Raw genomic sequence first — 21,051 nt, 5'->3', positions numbered from 1 at the left:
TGAGACTTGGCCTCTGGGTTTTAAAATTAACTCAAAAATGTCTGTTTTGTTCAGGAAAATCCACTGAGATCCACACTCTGTCCAAATTGGATACCATCTTCACAATTAATTTAATTAAGCACGCAGTTTGAAAATGTCGGTCTTATGTTGCTTTTGTGTCATGTGGAAGTCACAGAATTAATAAGTGACCTCCACAACAAGCTGCTAGGACACATCTAGCAGACACGTAGCAATATTAGCATTCACTTGGAGTTATGTTTATGCTGACCTGACAAACAGTGAGTCTGATATTCACCCAAATATTTATACATTTACATTTATAACTTTGTTCAGTGACGCCTGAGAAATATTTGTGTCTTCAGCTGCTAGATGCTCTGCTATGTTCACAAGCTAATCACTAACTTTGTGTGTTGGCAATTTGGTTCTTTGCAGATAGTTTACAGCGAGTTTATCAGAACAGCTGGAAACAAGGTTGATGAGATCTGTGAGACTGAACCAAAACAGTAAAGTCGTAGCACCAAAATAATGAGCTAAAAGATGCAAAAAAAGTTCTGCAAAGTTACTACTGAGATTAAAACCACAGATGTGACATGACCTGTTTTTAAGGTGTTGTTGCTATGTTGGTTATACTGACTGCTTTGCTATCTTTTTCTTGTAAGAATCATGTGTAGTGTCTTTTTGTTTTGGTTATCATAAGACAATTTTCCACCCTGGTCAACAGCAAACATATATTCTATTCTATTCCTCTCTTGGTAGAGTTCAGGGGAACTGCAGATAGTTATTTGTCGGTTTGTCACTACAAGAGACCTCCCTAACATTATATATAGTAATTAGATCCATTTGTAATATAGAATATTGATTAGTGCAGCTTTATTATTTGAGGTAACATCCAACTGGTAATCACAAAGGTTAATTTTGTGTTTTCTACAAGTCTAGAATGCCAGTAAATAATACAGCAGGGTGTGGAAAGCATATTTACACGGATCTCTCACATCAGCGATAGTAAATTACTCAGGGTAACTGAACCCAAATGTAATGCTGATCAGGCACATTACTCTGCCTGTCAAACAGCAGGAGACAATCATCATCTTGTTATGCACACTTGCAAGTTATAAACATGAAAATCATCACGTTCCATCTGACATGGTGGAAATGCTGCGTTAAGCATAAACTCTTTGCAATGAAATATAGCTCAAGTTATTAGGGGGAAACTCTTTCTATTGGATAAACTCAGAGGAGCATTCTGCAACAAACACCTAATTTTTCAATGTGGTGGAAGATTATATTATTTGATAGACCTCTTTCAAATTCTATATGGCTCTGTCTATCAGTGAGGAACGTCCATTTAAAAGACTGAGATAGATCTGGGTGAAGTGAAATAACGAATCATGAAAATGACTCACCAAAGTGTACAGGCCAGCTTCACCAAGCAGGAAAAGGGGCTGTCTCACAAATTTGCAAATGATTTTGCTTATTACTGTGCATCTGATTAGCTGACAGGCTAGTGAATCACTTAATCCTCTCTGGAGTTTAAAGAGCAATCTGCCTTTTTTCAACATTGTAGAGGGAGTCATAATCAGTGGCATGTGCACACCAGTGTGGATAAATTTATATGTGAAAGGTTTTTGTTCAAATCTGTATTTTCAGATCCTTTGCTTTCGCTAGCCATTCACACTGAAATGCTGAAATCTAAATGTGAAAACTGTTAAATTTTGTCCTCTTTGCCCCTTTTGACAAGTGTGGTTTCAATGGACAGACTGACATTCACAGCCAGTTACAATAGCTACCTGATTCTCTGAGTGAAGCAGTCTATCAGCTCCGACTCCCTCTATGATTGCCTTGTGTACCGGTTTTCTCATTGACACCATTTCACTTCTATTGTCAGACGAGTGCATGAGTTTAAAGGAGAGACGAGGTGTCATAAATGCTACTGACCTCAGCAGTGAGATCTGTGATCATTGTCATTCAACAGAAACAGACAAACACAGTATGTCAGTCTCAACACTTCGTATTTGTATTTGTGTTATTAGCAAACACAAACTCAAACGATCACAGATAAAGCTGAAGCCATATTTATAAATGGTTGACAAGCTGTCAGTCATCAGCAAATTTGAAAAATGTGAGGGCCATTTATGAGTGCCAAAAAGGAGAAAAAAGCAATAGTGCAGAAAAGGTCTGTGGGCTGATTTGGAATGTGTTCCAACGGATAAATGAATGTTGGGAAAATTGCATCAGAAAGTTATGGTGTGCTTTGGTCAGCAACAGTGCAAAGTATACTGTACATGATTTAAATCATGCAAAAACTCTAGTGTGTTTTACATGGATTTGTTTCAAGTTGTTTCAACCTCTCCATATGGCCTGACACACAAAATGATGGAAAAGTCTGAATAAATACATGAAACCTACCGCAGGTTGACTATCTGACTCCATATTTTACTGAGGTTGACCGGGAGAAAAATTACAGTGGAGAGTTGTTGTTGTGTCTCTTTTTTTTAATTTTTGGGACTATAATCAGGGTTAAAATATGGTTAGTAATGACTGACTGAAGGTATATTATTAATGAGGGTTATGTGGAATGGAACAGAGGCCCTCATGAAAGACAGCGGTGCTTGACAGGGTGAGTTTGCCTTGTGTTACACTTGTGATTGATTGCATCACTGCAGTGGAACGAAGGTGGGTGTCAGGGCTTTTATGGGCGACCACAGTACAGTGGTGTTGAATTTCAATGGATATGCCCTTGGCCAGATAAGTGAATACTACCCAGTCACTACACACACACACACACACACACACACACACACACACACACACATTCAGTAATTCAATTCAATAAATTCCTATTTCCTATTGAGAGAAATAATTACACTTTGGACACTTATGTGTACAAAAGCCTGGTGTGAAACAACAGGACACCTACAGTACACCATTGTCTATTTTTTTTTTTTTTTTTTAAAGAAAAGAAACGAAAATAATGTGAATTTTTCAACATCCAAAGAAACACACGACCAACCTACACACCCACCTATATGGTTTCACAAAGTGCCAGTCCCCGATAGGCTGTTGGCACAAATATCAGAAAGGTACTACCACACCTGTGGTGACATCACCTCATTCCATAGACTCTGATTTCTGGTCAACCGTAAACACACATTTACATTATGGCAAGGCTCTGAGTATGCGTGTGTGTGTGTTTACCCCGTTTCTGTTCTCAGCCGCGTCCTCCTAAACCTAATTGCAGTTTCTTTCTCTCTCTCTCTCTCTCTCTCTCTCCCTCTCTCTCTGACTGACAGCGAGGATTTCGCTTCGCCCGGAGCGACGTCACACCAAGGTGGGAGAAGACGAGCGCATTTTTCCTCACTTTGGATGTTTTCATCCAAAGAAAACACCCCCGACAGACTGTGGCACAGACGCCTCTACCTGCAGCCGGTGCGCACCGAAAATTACTTCACCGAGTTCATCAGTGCGTCAGTTCAGAGCGCGTAGAGAACAACCAGCATCCAGCGGCACCAAAAACGTTTTTATTTATAAGTTTTCGTCGTCATCATCACCGGACAGGCAGCAGTGCTCTTCATATTCGTCTTTAATATCATTTCATTGTTTCAAATCTCTCTTAGCGTGGCGAGTGTGTCCACCAGAGCAACCTCTAAGCGCTGTTTTTGCGGTTACAGACGACTTTATTGCTTTGAGTCATTTCTGGTTCTCTCAACACGGTCTGACGAGGCTCTTTAGCATGTAATGTGCTGCGACTAATGGAGCAGAACGACAATGAAGAGGTTAACCACACCTTTGAAAGCGGACATCTCTTCAGCAACCTCTTGACCAACTTTGTTGCGCATTAAGATGCGCCCGACAGAAGAGGAGTTGGATGATGAACTTTTTGCGCTCTCGTTGACAGACAGTTTCCAGTAAGCTTTTTGCTGAGTCGTACCGTCAGAAACCAAGGACCTCTTATGTATTTAAGAAAAAATCAAACTCTGTGTTGGCTGAGCTTGTCAGTGTAAAATTTTCTGGGGAATCTCCTTGAGGATTTGCGGCGTTCACCATGACGGTTCGTCTATCTCGGATCCAACTAGCCCTGTTTTTTATCTTGCTCTGTCCGGTCAATATCATCGGACTCTGGTGGTAAGTGCTCTGTATTAACCACGTGTTGAATGTTTCTGTGTCTCGTGTCAACCTGGGATTTAAATGACCTCGCCCGACTTAGTTTTATTTGATTTCTGCGCACAGACGCGGGGCGTAATCGTGTCTTCTATATTTATCCACAGCACCATCACTCAGCATTGGCTTACCGGTGTTGTGGCTTTTCACCTAAATACTCACATTGTCTTCGGGTTGGTTCCAGGGCTATCTTGGGAGCCTGCGTTTGGTTTGGAGTCTGGTTCAAAAACGAATATGACCATCATAACTGTAAACGTGCACTGCAATCAAGGCTGCAATAATTACATTATGTAACACAATATGGATAATCTATAAAAATGGACCAACTAAGCAGAAAAATAAGTAATGACACAAACAAACAACAAAATTGCCTGTTGCTTACATGTTGAAAGTGTTCAAAAATACTGTAAAACATGATCTGAACATTATGTTTTTCTATAGTAATGAATTAAAGCTTGTATATACTTTAAACGTCTGAAACTAATTTATGATTCCCTGCAAACTGCTTGACTTGAGATTGCCCATGTTAGCCAGGGTAATGCTCAGGGTGAAGGAGTTCATAAAGCGGCATCTTTTTTTGTTTTGTTTTGTTTTGGGGGTAGCCTAAGGTGCTCAGAGAATAACAGGCTGAAGTAGGACAGAAGAGAAAGAGGCAAAGAAACAGGGAGGTGAGAGAGCTGTCTGCTGTTCATTGCCTGCAGTATAGAGGAGAGAGGGAGATTGGTGGAGGTGGTGTTGATGGTGTGTGTGTGTGTGTGTGTGTGTGTGTGTGTGTAGGGGGGTTTCAGAGTCAGGAATGTCAGGTGGCCCTCTGGGCGCAGTGGATATGTCATCATAAAACAATCCATATAGGCTCAACTCCACAAGGTGTGTGACAGTCGGACAGACAGACAGCCCCTGCAGATCTGCTGATAACATATTTTCTATCCATGTGGGTCTCTTTCTGTGAACTGCTTTCGTTTTCTCGTGTGGTGTATTTCATTAGACAACATCCCATGTTTCTGTCTTCATCTCTCTCACTTGCTCTCCCTCTCACACACACATACACACACTTCTGCAAAGCAGCAGCGTTTGAATGTGAAGCTTTGTGATTTTTTTTTTTCCTCAAGCGAATCCTCCCACTGTTCATTCACAGCTCAGTCAAGGTCAATGTGGGTTGTAGTGTCACAGAGGCTGTGTAAGTCTACTGTCTGTCCTTGTATGACTGGCAGCTTTAGAGGACGTGTCTCCCCAACTTTGCCATTATTCTGCTCCTTCAGACGTGATCGCTGTAGAGGTTGAGGTAAACTGCAAAACTTGTACTCCTTGGAATTATTTCACAAGTAATCTGTGGATTTATTACTATGACTAAGAATGATATTCACAGGAAAAATGAATAGTTCCCATCAGTTTCTACATAAGAACATAAAATGAAATTCTATAAAGGCCCATCATAAAATTTTTTTGTCCGTGGAGTAACTCATGGAAACATCTGTGGCCACTGACATTTTGTGATTAAAATTACTGACTAACTCAAACATAAGTTTTAAAAACTGTGATGCTGTTAATGCCATATTACTGGTACAATAATGCTACTAATGGTAAAGCTTTTCAAGCCATATACCTTTCCCAAAATCTTGATTTAGGAGACATGAATAGTTTCCATCAGTTTCTCTATAATTTATAGGACATGGAGTGGAGGAAAACATGTTAAACTTTGTTAAATATCTGATTTGATGTAAGGACCTCTCCTCATGTAAATGGAGGGTTAACAATGTGTACTGATGGACCAGCAGGATTGGACAATGTCAAATTAAAGCAATGTTTGGGCAACATGGCATCACAGTAAGTACTGATAACAACCTTTAAGTGAAGGATATGGGTTCAATCCCTCCTGTCAACATCAGTCTGCTCCATTCACACTGAAATGCTTAAAGAGTCACATTTCCTCTTTATCATCTTTTTTTTAACTAAAAAAAAAAGAGTGCTTCTGCTGAGTCTCAGCTGTTTAAACATCTGGTCTGTTCCCCCGTGGCTCTTCGTCATAATCTTTACCAACCCTTTACCAAACCTGTCTCCAAGAAACTCATGAATTTATATACAAGTAAATTGCAACAGCAAATACTTTTTGAAGGAAATATAATGCCGCCCAAATTACGTTTTCTGTCAACATGAGTAAACATTTCTTGGAGACAGGGTGTGTATCTGTAACCACCGCTTCAGCTTATTATAAAATAATTACTGAGACCATATAACTGTGACAACTCAGGAGAATTTATTTAGGGTCTGGTAGGAGTTTACTACCTATATCCAGTTATTTGTATGAATTTCTGGACTGAAGCAGAAGCTATCCTTATTATACTTAGGATAATCACAGAGTACCTTTATCCTACTTCCTCACATAGCTTATAGACATGAAATTTAAGGAAGCTTACACTTCAATTAAAATGAAATGGATAGGTATGTATGTAAAATAAATGTAACCGTAGTTTGGTAACAAATCAGTATCTTCAAATTATTGTCTTAATAACATTAACACTTACAGGTTCAACCTGAAATGTATTGTGTTACCCTTAAACTTAAGGAGTCCTTTCTGAGTCCATGTGCTAGTAGTTCAATTGAAAAAATAAGGTGTCTCTTTTAGTGAGAATCCAAAGGGAGAATTGTCTTTAACTGGGGAATTAAATGCTAAAAGTTGTCCAGGAGGTTGTGCAGCAGCAGCCGTCAGTTCCTCTCCAATACCCACAGGGCACAAGCAGTCCCTCTTCATCCGATGTCTACCTCAAAGCTAACGGGAGAATATCACATAAGCAGGTGACTTGAGGCTAGTGAGTTCAGAGTGGGCAGCTGGCGCTCACAGGCTTACTCTGCCACAGCTACACTTGAGCCCTTTCTCAGCTCAATAATAAACAGTACTGTGCTCTAGGTTTAATACACAATACAAACTATAACTCACTGTATATTAAATGCAAAATACACATTACTCCCTAAAATAAGGAGTAAAACTAGGCCATCTGAAGCAACATATTCCTTTGACATTTAGCTTAAAACAACACAGTGTTTCCCCTGTAATTGTACAGGCCTGGCGATCAAATTTTTTTTTAAATGCACAAAACAACGCCAAATATCCATTAATCGGAAATCAATAACGTTTGGAAGCCTCTGTGCAGCGCTCCGAAACGTGAGGCAACCTATGTGTCATTGCCTGGGAAACTCTTTGTCACGTAGCTCCTTTAAGGAATAGGGCAGTGTGTAATGTGTGTGTGTAGCGAGTGTGAGTGTGAGTGACCGAAAAGTGACAGCGAATGCGAGCAGAGTAGAGGAAAAGGTTAGCAGTAAATTGTCAGTCTGGTAGTAAATGTACAATAGAGGCTACAGTGTGTCAGTTAATAAATGCTGCAGCTTCTCTTGACCAAGGAAAGAAAAGTCCCAACTGTTGTTTCCCCATCTGCTGGAAAAGTGAAGGGGGTTAGCCCTGAAGTTAGCAACAGTGGGTTAGCCTTAGTTGACCATGATCACTTAAGGTGGACTGATCTTTAAGGTGAACCAGCTATTCTCATTTTAGTGTCAATCTCAGCTGTTCCTAAACAGAACGGAGAAATGTGTAGCTGCTGACTCTCTCCGCCGCCACAGCAGGCAACCTAGTAAAAAAACATTGCAGCGTAAATGTGCGTTTACATTCTGGACACCAGAAGAAGTAGACTTGTCCACCTAACATGGTAGCTAATTAGCGATTAGCTTAACTTGCAATTAGCTGTGTGATCAGCTACATTGATTAAACCTGAAGATCACAGAATGGGTTAGAAGCAACAAAAAGTAGTTATTTTGTCTGAGCAGGCATAATTTTGAACAGCTTGTTTTTCCTATTTTTTCCGCTTTTGAGAAGCTCCGGTAACAGGTGTGAAAAATGCCTGTATGGTGTGGATGTAGGGCCAAAACAGAAAGAAAAAGAAAAATATTTTCAGTATGAACATACTTTAAGTCACTATTAACCAGAGAGATGGTCATGGTCTGCAGCGGGACCGTGCTGTGACTCAGCTGTGGGTGGAAGACAACGTTCCAACAGGGGCCAGAAATTTATTACACTGCAAAAACTTGGTTTATTTGGCAAGATCCTGTCACGTACCTGGGCTGAATTCAATTCAAAATGAGTTACAAAATTGCTGACATAAGGAGATAATATATACATTTAGGGGTCGTTGTGCTATTATTAGCATAAGCAGAGTTATTAATATGTGGTGTGGTCAGCTGCAAGGAAAGGAAAGAGAGCACCTAACAAGGACCTAAACACAGGTGATAAATACAAAAGACACTCTGTATGTCAAAATTCATTCTGTGTCGGTTGCCCGTTTCTGTACTGTTGTCAGCCGTCTCTTGACAGTGCATACAGGACATTTATTTTAAATTAAGCTGTAGTGGATTAAGGGAATCAACACTATGAAACCAGCTACTTCCTTTTCATCCCTACTGACATATGTTGTCATCTTCTTTCACTCACTCACTCACTTGTTCGCTGGCTCTCTCTCTCACACACACACGCACACACACACACTGGCAGACTGTAGTGCAGCTAGGGTGAAACCACACCTGTGGGTTGTTCCCCCGTCTGCCCGGACAATGATGCTCTCTGTTGAAAGCTGCTGGACATACCATCGTACATTTCTTTTTCTCCGTCTCATGCTCACTCCTCTTCAATGTCTCTATCTGTCTTTGGCCATACTTGTCTTTTGAAGGGAAAATGCCTATCATATAGATATGTTGTCGCTGACGGAAGAGCGAGAGCTACTGTGAGAGGAAGAGAGTTGAGAGAGATGAAATGTTGGGAGATAGCTATGCTTTCAGAGCCTCTACTGATTAGAGCGCTCTAATCATTTGGCCTGAGAGCAGAGACTCAGAGGAGTGAGGAATGTCTTTGCTCTCTTATACTGGTTTTGACTGCGGTGCTTAGCAGGGCCAACTTTGTTCCATATGTGTGTGTGTGTGCGTGTGCGTGTGTGTGTCAAAGCCACGGTTTGGCGGACAGCCCGCCTGGAGTGTGCCACAGGCCCACAGGTGCACACACACTGCGTTTGTGTGTGTGTGTTTATGTGTGTGTCAGTCCAAATTCATCTCTAACCAGTGGATTCTGCTTAATCTGTTTAACATGCACTCAAAGATGTACAAATGCACTAATTCAGTCATACATTTACGGTAACACACACTCACACACACACACACACACACACTCTACACTCAGAGCTGCCATCATCACTAGAAGAGAGTTTCATTGTAACAGATCTTATCTTGTCCCCTCCACTCCTGGTCTGAAAAGCTAGATGTCTAATCAGGACCAGAGAGATGGGTACAGATAAAGATTAAATGACGATGTGGGTTTGGCATCAGGTCGTGAACTGAATTGTGTATTTATGTGTGTGTGTGTGTGTGTGTGTGTGTGTGTGTGGGCAAGTGTGTGTCTGTGCTTGTCTGTAAGCACTGCAAGCACTGCAAGCATGCGTTTTTATACTCCACTATGTTCCAGTGCCAGACATACACAGGGCATAAGGCAAAAAAATGGTCCAAGAAATCTGAAAATACCCTTGTACTTTGATGAACAGGGGGCAAAAACAGTCCTCAAGGTTTTTGGAGTTGGCAGAAGACAGCTAGAAATGTAAATGCCAGCTAATGTAGCCGTAACGCAGTGTTGTCGGGTTTGATTCCTTGCAGTTCCTACATAAAGTAGAGCTTTTGAGTTCTGTGTTCCTGTTATTTCTGACTGTTAATATAACAAATCAGAACTTTTCAAGGTTTTCTGATCTGTTCTCCTTTGTCATGGTGCCTGTGATGGTGAGCAAGCAATATTTTGACAAATTTTGTAGAAATAGAAATGGTTTCTGCTTCAAATTTGACAAATCAATCACTTCTGACAGAAACACCAGAGAGTCCATCAGAAAACTTTTTTGTCCTTGGAGTAACATCTGTGGCCACTGACATTTTGTTGTTAAAATTACTGATGCTGTATATTGTCATTAATGTCACATTATTGGCACAATAACTATATAATATAATAGCTAGGTGGAATCCCCTGCATTACAGTAATCAGATGCACCACAATGTAACTGTACTTTTCAAGCCTTTAATACTGCATTTGTCTTTACCGATATCTGGATTTGTCTACACAATCTATATAAATAAATAACTTATATTTTAATTTACAGACATTCATAAGACATTCATTCAAAAGGCAGTAGTAGCTAGCATCCTTAAAGTTAAAGTAACTAACATACCACAGCTTGCCAAAGGCTGCTTCCTAACATTACTAATTGATTTATGTTGAAAATAATATAAAATTAATTATTAAAAGAAAAGTGATAGTGTTAGGAACCCCTGATTATTTGCTATAAGTTAACAGAGCTATCCCATTACCAGTACTTCACTTAGCTCCATGTGCTGTATGATGTAGGCTACCACTCTCAGTCACACTCAGAGGTTCTCTTTAGATGGAAAAGCACCAGTTTTCCTATCAACTAGATTTATTCTGCTTTCTATATTCCAAAGCTAAAGCTGAGCCCTGGAAATCACAGAGTATATCAACTGTACACTCCTTCCTGAATAAATCCATTCTTGAAGAAATTGTATCTTTGGTCTGTCAGTGCCTTTGGGTGTGCCACAGTAACAAGTTGTTAAAACCAAACAAACGTTGGATGTTTTTCTTATGTGAAATTGCTTCGGTGGTGTTGGTTTCCTGTTGGTCACGCTTTATTGCTACCATTTAAATTGGGTGCGTTATAAATTATGAGTGCTGAAACTTTTTATCCTGTCAAATTTTATTGTTCTCAACAACGGAAAGTAATTGTTGAGGGCACGCTGACCCTCTCACAGTGTCTATGTAACCCTGCTAAGGCACTGAAACTGTTCTCATCCATCTTCAAAAATTTGTTTCGGACATCAGACAATTTCACATTTCTTTATCATCTTGCTTTATCTGTTTGTGTCTCCTTTTATCTCCTCGTTATCTCACACGGAACCCCTCACCGTCGTTTTTCCATTTCTAGACACTCTCTCCCCAGCTGCCTCTCTTCCACCCTTTTTCTTTTTCTCTCCCTCGCTCTGGCATCTCAGACTAGCGCTTGTCGTGACTGTCTTCATCTCCAGCATACTTGAGGGATTAAGGAGGGATGAAATTCACCCATTCATGGGTGGAGTGAAAAAAAAGAAGGGCCCCGTACAGTACAGCAATTTATCTATGGTGCCGTGAGATTCTTAATGAAACTTGAGGTCGCTCTGAGCACCAGTGTTTAATCTCTTTCTGACCCACATCTGGGCCACAAAACACTGAATAAGGCATCTAGGCATCAAGCTTTTTTTCTAATTTCGAGCTATATTATAAAAAAACTATTAATTGAAGCCTTTTAAAATAGTCCTAAATCATGTTTTTGAAACAATTAAATGTAAACATATCCATTATGTGAGCTCATATTTTATCAAGTTATAAAAAGAACAAAATAAGAATATGGCCCTATCAGAATATTGCAGACATCCTTTGTAGGTTAGATTTTGGATGGGACCTGCTGTTATCTTGTGTAGTCCTGCTATCAGTGCTTTTGATTTGGGTATTTTTGTTACTGTCTTGTTTTATCTCTCACAGTATGACCCTCTGTCTGTGTTTTAGGGCTTTATCATCATAAAGAACTACTCATCCAAGACAGTGTTTCCTGAAAGCCCTTGATAATATCATGGCTGCACATTCTTGTTGGTGTTTTGTTTTCTGTTCAGGATCTGTATCATAAATGAGCAGGCTGAGGAACAGTGGCACTTTGCATGGAGAGGATCTGATTACTGTCTTGACTTTGTAGTTCTCTCTCACACGTGTGTGTGAGCTTTTATCTGTGTGTCTGCATGTCTGCACAGTAGCAAGTGCACCTGCTTAGACAAATGTGCATGTCTGTGTGTATATGCAAAATTGAGTGAGTGCAAACTGTATGTATGTTCAACTATGCACATATATTCATCCTATTATCATTATTTGAGGGTCACTTTGATATGATGCAGTAAAATCTGTAGTTCACTCATTTAAAAGAGTACTCCACCAATTGAGCATGACCCTCCTATAACATTGTTGGACTCAATGGAGAGTTTTGTTGTTGTTTTTTTTAAAAAATGGATCAAAATCGATGCAGCAGAAGCAGAGATATTGTTTTTATGATTCCATGCATTGTTCTTCCTTGTCAAAATCGGACACTTACATTACCCACAATGCAACTCAACTGTTGATAGAGCAGGAGACAAAAATTAGACTTTTCTTGCAAATTGACAAATGTCATTGTCACAATAATAGCAAATTTTCGTTTTACATTCATGCTTTTCTCTGCTTTTCTTAGCACCTTGAACATGCACTTTTTGGATTCTCATTCTAATCTACCTTGCCGGGATGCACACTTTTATGTACCAAACCCCAAACAAGGGCAAGAATGCTGGGCTTAAAGTCATCCTGTTATCCAATTAATGCACCCCATTTTTGGGTATATCGCCAGCGATGCACCCTTTCACCTCAGTTCACTCTAATAACTCCTCATGCCCTGTTTCTAAACTTATATTCACAACAGTCCACTGGGGATTATGAGAACAGCGTTCAACCAAAATGAAGAGATGATTTCACTCTGTCGTGTCAAAAAAATGCACAAGCATTTTATTTTGATTTACGTACATACTACATATACTTAGTTTGGTCTTAATTGTAAAAACATTGTCACTTAATTTAAACCAAAGTCAGCTATTAGAAACAGTTTGAACTCCTGCTATTGTTTGTTTTTCTGCTCTGGTTAGTCAGTTTTTTCTCCTTTCACATCTATTGTGCAGCTGCTTAGGCTTAGGAAGATACTGTTGAAATAAATTAAGTTGTATGATATGACATCCAAGATAAAAGCAGATGCCAGCATGTGAATTTATTGTGTTTATGTGTTATGACATGTCTCTGGTGCCAAATGTCAAACATGAAAACTTAATAAAGAGAACATTTTTACAAAGACGTCCATGTGAAACCGCTATCAGCTCTGATCGGAGAGAGTGTGAGCTGTGACATACAGGGGAAAATGACATATTGTTCCCTATTTTGACAGTAGCAAGGGAAACATAATAAATATAAATACAGTTTCAAAACAGATCCAACAAATGTAAAGTATGTGTTAGGCATGTTTATTTGTAGTGCTAAAAGAATGTAGTCAGTTAAAGCCCAAACCTCTCATGAAACAGTGTACAATACTGGACAACTGGTCTATTTGCCAAATTAAGCACTTAATCATGTCTTTTTAAATTAATGTTTCTTTAATATGCAATAAGTCAGTTTTGGACAGAACTTGGAAACAGATTAAAAACAAAATGGTTACAAAGCACCTCAGTCCACGGCAAAGTCCACATGTACGCAAAAGATGCTGTTTTATAATTATTTATTATTATTATTGTTATTGTAAGATCCGCTCCTCCACAAAATAATCTTTGTTTATCTCTTTCATCATTCCACTCTGCAGTATTTGTTTTGTGCTAAAAGAGATGATAGGGAACTTTGTGAGGCAGAGACGTTCTAAATGACTCTGCCTCTCGCTTCCAGGACTCGGAACAAAACTTCATCCAGTGCATTCACTAGTTTTACAACTCTACACCTCCCATTGTAAAAAACAGACTGGCTTTTGTGAGCTGCTGACAGAACTGGCTTCCCAGCACTGCCCTTGGTACACGCACACGCATATGCACACGCATAAGCACACAAACACATACACACACTCACACATATAGGCACAAACAAGCAAATAGAGATGATCTTTCTCACATCCATAAAAACCAGAGCATACTGCATAGAAATACACTTGCACGCACGAACATCAGTTTTTTCTCTCTCTGTGTACTTTCTCTCTTGTTTCTCACACACACACACATCCTGATGGAAGTGGGTAGATAATAAGTGGTTGTCAAAAGTGAGTGTGTGTTGCTAAGTATTGTACTGGTACCTGCTAATTACAGTAACACATACAGACTCTGTCTGTGTATTTTAATTATCTGTGTGACTGCCATACACATACGCATGTGAGAAACACACACACACACACACACACACACATACTGTACACACAGAACACCTGTATTGAAAATACAGCATCGTTTCCATAGCAATGTTGTCAATACACTTTCAATGATCATAGAAGGAATGCAGTAGTGGGTGTCTTTAGAGACTGTGCAGATATATGTAAACAGAAAGCACATTTAGACAACTTGAATTATTAGAATGGATTACAAGAAAGGCATAACTGTAATCCATGCTATTTGCCATTATCGTGTGTTTAAGTCCTGGTTGATAACGGTATTTGGGCAGTTTGCCTCTGGACCTTCCTCTCCACGATATTACTGTGAATAATGTTTTGATTCAATCACGGCCACTGTATGTGTCGATATGTTAGTCTACCATATAAATACCTTTACTAAAATGAAAAGACGTAGGTTTTCATAAACTTATGCATACTGATGTATGTTGAGTTGAGGGCTGAGGATACAAGTCTGTTCAACATGTGCTTGTGTGCATCTGGCTGAGAACAAGGACTAAATGTGCAAGGATGAATGTGCATGTTTGTGTGTGAGTGTGCAAATGTCTTGCTCGGTATCAGACCGCCAGGAGAGGGGATTGGCAAGAGTGTTTGTTCTGCTTCTGAAAACAAACTCACAAAGCAGATGAATGATATCGGGTGGTGAGATTAACAGGGACAAGGCTGAATGAAAACCTATAAGGTACAGTAGTCTTTTGCTCTCTCTCGCTCTCTTTTTCTCTCCCTCTGTCTTTCATGCATACCCTTCAGACTCCTATTTCATGGTAAAATTATGGATCACATCTGCTGAGACGCAGTGACTAAAAGCTACTAAAAGCTAACTGTGGAGAAGAGGCAAGAGAGAGATGGATGTAAATGAAAGGGAAAGACGGTTAACAGCATAGAGAGCATGAGCGGTAGACCGCTCAGGCAAAAAGAGGAGGAAAAGAATGGAGGGTAAAAAAGAAATAAAAATCATCTCATAAAGCCACTTTCCTGTTATGCCACTGAAGTCGCCACAGATGCTGGCAGTGTTTTTCAGTGGTGAAGCCAAACCCATATTTCTCATTAAGAGTTAGAATAAACTATTTATCCTCATTACATATACTCATCTGTCAAAGCTATAGAGGAGGTCCAGGGGCCATATTCATCAAATACATGATATATGTACATACATATTTTAATGTTTTAAATATTTGAAGTACATGTCACACATTTGATTTATTTTGCCACACATTTAAACATTCATTTTTTCTTCTTTTTGGTAATATAATATCTACACTCTTTAATCTGGGATGTTTTTTTTTAGGAATACTGATGCAAAGGATATTTGTGGTTTAAGTGGTGACGGTCTTAACTGCTACAAAATCTACAGAGAAACTGTATCATCTGGAAACATAGTGTGTCTGTCTTCTGGTTTACCAAAATCAACTTAGCATTAAGATCAACTGTAAACGGCTTGTCTGTTAAGAGACCAACTGTTTGACTTCCAACTTTGTGAGGACCACACAGTTCTCCCAAGTGCGGTCCAACAGCAAGAAACAGATTTTTGAACCTGACGTCAGAGCTAAGATGCCTCTGGGAAACTGTGCTCTGTTGTCTCCCACGTGCCTATTCAAAAAGCACATTGTCGCCTCGGCCGAGAAGTGGTGGGTAAAGTTGGCAGACTTGGCAGCCGCAGAGAAAACTTAGCTTGCATTTGGTTTGTGGCTGCTGATGAGTGCAGCCACAATGTTTACCGTGCGATTAAGTTAACAGGTGTTGCTCAACAAAAAGAGCAGTGTGAACCTTCTATTGTTGACATGTTACTGAGAGATTGTTCTCTTCTCTGACGTTGTTTAAACCTTTCTAGGGCGGTGGGCAGTCCGCTGGTGATGGATCCCAACAGCATATGCAGGAAGGCGAAGCGTCTGGCGGGAAAGCAGGCTGAGCTGTGCCAGACTCAGCCAGAGATTGTCAGCGAGGTGGCCAAAGGAGCAAGGCTGGGTGTCAGGGAGTGCCAGTACCAGTTCAGATACCGCCGGTGGAACTGCACCAGCCACAACAAGTACTTTGGCAAAATACTGCAGCAAGGTGAGTGAGGGAGGAAATGATACTGTATGTCTAGTTTTTGCTTGTATGATTACACCCTTTCCCCCCTGTGTTTTACCCCTAATATCTAGTATGGAGTGCCATTCGTACTTGAAACAATAATTAGACATTTATTCACTTTTTGCTGAGAGCAGAATGAGAAGATTGATACCAATCTCACACGTGTTCATTCAATATGAAGCTACAGCCAGCACCCGGTTAGCTTAGCTTAACATAAATACTGGAGACAGGGGGGAAAATGTGTGTGTGTGTGTGTGGGGGGGGGGTTTCTTGGCCTTGCGGGGCAGGTGGATTCGCAAGATCATGACATCACAAGATCACGCGAGAATCCATCTTGTCAGGCTTCAAGTTATGTGCTTGTGTCCAAACCACCAGTGGTTCAGACCAATCAGTGTCATGAATCCAGCTGCCTCATAAGGTAAGACGGGGATAGACGGTGATAGACAGATGGTTCATCCAATCACCTGCCAAGTATTTTTTTTGAAAGTGCCCTTTTCAAAACAGTTTCTATGGACGACTTCTCAGATGGTTCTGTTTAACAAACCATCTGGCGCGTCAGGTTAGTGACTTCCAAGGGTCACTGCAATAAATACGAGATAGAACAGCTTTAGAGGTGTTGTTGGCTGATTTCTTTTTACTTTTGGACAGAGCCAGGCTAGCTGTTTTCAGTGGTTATAGTCTTTATGCTAAGCTAAGCTAATGGTTTCCTGTAGCTTCATACTGAATGGACAGACACAAGAGTGGTGTCAATCTTCTCACCTAAGTCACGGAAAGAAAGCAAAATAAGCACATGTCCCAAAATGTCTAACTATTCCTTAAACAGAAACAGAAACTTTATCAGGAATGTGTCTAAACAAGGTATTAAAATACATGTTTACAAAGGTATAAATGAACTAAACAAGTTTTAGCATCAACGAAATAACACTGAACAGATCATAGCAGTTGTTTGGATTTGGTAAGGCACTTGTTTAAAAATGAAAACACTTGCATGTGACTCATTTTATGAATTTTTTTACATTTGATCTAGACGTAGCTGATGGAAGAGATATATATTCTCATCTCCATCTTAATGGTTCTCTCCATCAGTCCTTCAAAAAGTTTTTCACACGGTTATAAGTCCTTGTATAAATTTAAAAAGAAAACACACAACATGAAAAAATACTGTCATGTTCCATTTTTCAGCCACAAGTACCTTAGGATCTGAACCCATGACCTCATGACCGCAGCCGGCGGCCTTACGCCAGCTTGAGGTCAGATCGCTGTCTAATGGCAGTCCAACAGACAAGGGCAGCTGTTGTATTTCAGACCAGACATATTCACACTTGACTGACTCTCCTCTTCATCAGATTGGGCACGCTCGAAATGATCAGCTAAAATTGCCTTTTCTCTTAACATCTCTCTTAAGATCTCTTAACATCTTCCTCCAGGTCTTTGATGTCTGTAATATAGCTGATGTTGGGTCACCGCTGGGTCTTGTGCAATTACTGTGTTGGTTTTTCTCTTGTATGATTAGATTCATAGAGAGATGCCTGTCTGTTTTTTTGACTGGTACTACAGAGAGCCTTTATCTGTGTGTTTAGTCAACAAACAGTGAATATCTATTATTAATATACAACACAAAACGTGTCAAGCATGTTATTAAAGCCATTTTGGGTCTCATTCCTGGCAGATGTGTCTAGTGAAATTTTGTGCTCACCTATCATTAACCTCACAAGCAATAGGCACACACACAATTCTTTCATCTTATTCGCAAATTTTCCACATTAGTATTTTACATTTTACACTGGATTGCTCAAATTTTCAATCGTAAGGGGTTTTACATCAAAGCTGTATTACTTTTCCATCTTGCAAGTTCTTTGTGTAACAGTAAGCGTACGGTGCATACAATTTTCAAGTTCCATTAAGGACGCAAAATACTCAGTTGTTTTTATTTCTTATCTTATTTGAGATTACAACACTTCCAGTGTTGCCAGTATCTGACAGAGAGAGAGAGAAAGAGAGAGAGAAAGAAAAAACATAACAGAATGAAGACAGAAAGATAGATTGAGAAAAAGAGAGAAAGAGAGGGGGAAAAGAGAAGAATCTACCAGTAGAGACAGACTAGCAATTAATCATAAATTCCTGCCTGTCTATAAGGGAAGCCAAAGTGCTCCTCTGTTTTGAAGCCTTTGTCCTCAATTACCTGGATCTACTCTTAATGGCTGTTTATCATGAACCAGTAAATGTCAAAGTAAAACTTTCTTAATAGTAGGGAAGATAATTTCTGAGTATGGCTTTGTATTTAATCCCATCTCTTTCTCTAAGTGGCTGACTTAACTTCATTGACCTCAATTACTTCATTTAAACTAGTGATTAGTTACATAAGTTAATACTTTAAGCATCTATATGTTTAATTTCTATGTGATTACAGTATATTTCCCGTAATTATGATGGCATAATGTGGGGTTTTATTTGAAGACAAACAAAACAATCCAAGTGTAAATTGGAGCACTCTGTATGTTGCTTACAGATAATTCATCCCAGTGCAAACTGAAAACTTAACTGCAAAGCTACACAGAGCAGTCACACAGGCAGGAAGCACTACGTTAGGATTTTATTACTGAACTGTGAAGAAGATGCAGAGTTTTTATTTCTTTACTGTATGCAAATCTGCTGTTTTCATGATCTGGAGTGGCTACTCTAAAACTTTTATTTTAGAATTTTCTGCTTTTGCTATTTTCCTTTCACTCCTCATTGCTGCTGCTGCTAGAATAACTGCTCTTCACGAGGAAGCAGCTTCTACAATGAACTCTAAGCATTAACGTTAACTGCTTTATGCCTTTGCCTGTTTCATTGAATTCCCCATGGAGGATTTTTGCTTTTACCCATCCCAATATGAAATGGCTTTCTGAATGGGCAGTGAAGTTGTTTTGTCAAAGCAAAATACAACTGAAACATGTTTTATGTTGATACATCAGTTTCTAATGAGACTTTCATTTGTCTGAACATTTTTCCTTCATTAGCTGCCAGAACAAAATCATTCTCTGTTCACAAGCACATTTGGAAAATTGTTTGAGTAAATACTACTAATTTGCTTAGCAAATATTCTGAAGTAGATGTAATGATGAGGTCTTCTTTGTTTTTGTACAACTTTGAAATCAATTTTTGGACAAAGAAGATTTAATTTTGTGGTTTAATGGTGTGGGTTATACACAGATACACACCTTCAAACTGTACAATGAAAACAAAGCCACAGGGTGTTTGGGTCTGGAGAACAACCAGCTTGGCGGAACCATCCTTTTCTGACTCCCACTTAGCAAAAATATCCCCAGGCTATCTTTATCAACTATCCAAACATAAACCTCATAGCACTTCTGTCGTGCCGTGTGTTCATTAGCTAACCTTCCTCAGAAATGGGCTTTGCTTTGTAACTGTATGCCAGCATGTGTGTCTGAGTAAGAAACAGACTGTATAGCTTGTCAGTGTAGTAATGGGTTAAGGTGAAATGATCCTGCACTGATGACAATAATGAGATATTATGTTTTATATGATGACAATAGTAATGAATGCATTGCATCTCCAGCTGTAGGGTAATAAAATGTTTACTTTACGAGTTGAACACTTTTCTGTAAACTCATCAGATTATAAAGAGCGACTGAGGGAGTGAGGTGTGTGTGTGTGTGTGTGTGTGTGTGTGTGTGTGTGTGTGTGTTCATACAATAGGGGTTTTAGCTGATTTCACAACATTACTGAAACTCTGCCATTTCATATCTTTATTGTGAGAAGTGTGAATGAATGAACATGTCTACACAAGGATGACTACTTCTGCTTCGGAGTCCAAGTGTTCTCTCCTCTAGACATGAACCTTTCACGTACTGTCAGCTTCAAAAAGAGGTTGAAGTTCTGGTCTCCCGTCATTAATTGGTAGTTATTATCCTCTTTTCCTTCATCTCCGCTGTGTTCAAATAACATACAAACCCTGGAGCGGCAATGGTTTGCAGTGAGAGCAGTGCCAGCATTCAGTGATGCTACTAATCACATACGGGATGTTGCGGCTCTTCTTTGAAAAGCATGATAGATTGTGTGTGTGTGTGTGTGTGTGTGTGTGTAATATAATGCTGCTGTAGAATAAACAAGTACTCTTCCTCTGGGCTGTACAGAGGTTTGCAGAGTAATTAAAGCAGCCATCATTGTGTCAAAACTTTTAGAATTTATTGGGCCTCTTATTAATGATCTTTACAGGTACACACAAAAGTATAGAGACAGGTATACACATGTGTGCACACTCATGCAAATTGAGATCTCTCTATTTAACTGGTATTTATAGTAAGTGAATATAACGTATGTTTTATGGACAATGTGATACAGTGACTCACCCTGACCTGATAGCCAGAACACACTCATCAGTAATAGAGCTGCAACGATTAGTCAGTTGACAGAAAATGAATCACCAACTATTTAGATAATCAATTAGTCTTTTTTAAAGAAAAGATTCCAAAATTATCTGATTCCATCTTCTTAAGTGTGAATATTTTCTGATTTCCTCTATGTCCTCTATGATAGTAAACTGAATATTTTTGGGTTGGTTGGGACAAAACAATGATATTCCCAAAACAAGGCTGAACAAACTTTTTTTATAGACCAAACAATTATAAACCAAGCAATTAATCGAATAATCGAGAAAATAATCAACAGATAATGAAAATAATTGTTAGTCTCAGGACACAAGTGCACACTATGTATTTTCACATGGCGATTAAGTCTAAATAGAAATAAATGTCAGGCCCTTGTGTTT

The 21,051-nt window shown here is 39.4% G+C and overlaps 1 protein-coding gene across 2 annotated transcripts in view; it reads left to right on the top strand.

Moving 5' to 3' along the window:
* The first annotated feature begins 3,205 nt into the window (after positions 1-3,205).
* Positions 3,206-21,051, top strand: part of wnt6b (wingless-type MMTV integration site family, member 6b) — a 32,249-nt gene continuing 14,403 nt past the window's right edge. The window contains exons 1-2 of one of the 2 annotated variants that reach the window (XM_042427275.1): positions 3,206-4,122; positions 16,039-16,259. In XM_042427275.1, coding sequence (XP_042283209.1) covers positions 4,043-4,122; positions 16,039-16,259 — 301 coding nt within the window. In that variant the 5' untranslated portion in view covers positions 3,206-4,042. Of the gene's footprint in view, positions 4,123-5,364; positions 5,441-16,038; positions 16,260-21,051 lie in introns of those variants that run through there. The other variant, XM_042427276.1, reaches the window with a different exon arrangement.

This window comes from Thunnus maccoyii, chromosome 11, assembly GCF_910596095.1.
Source record: "Thunnus maccoyii chromosome 11, fThuMac1.1, whole genome shotgun sequence".
NCBI lineage: Eukaryota > Metazoa > Chordata > Actinopteri > Scombriformes > Scombridae > Thunnus > Thunnus maccoyii.
Note: the sequence above shows the minus strand (reverse complement) of the source record. Positions and strands in the feature narration are given on the sequence as shown.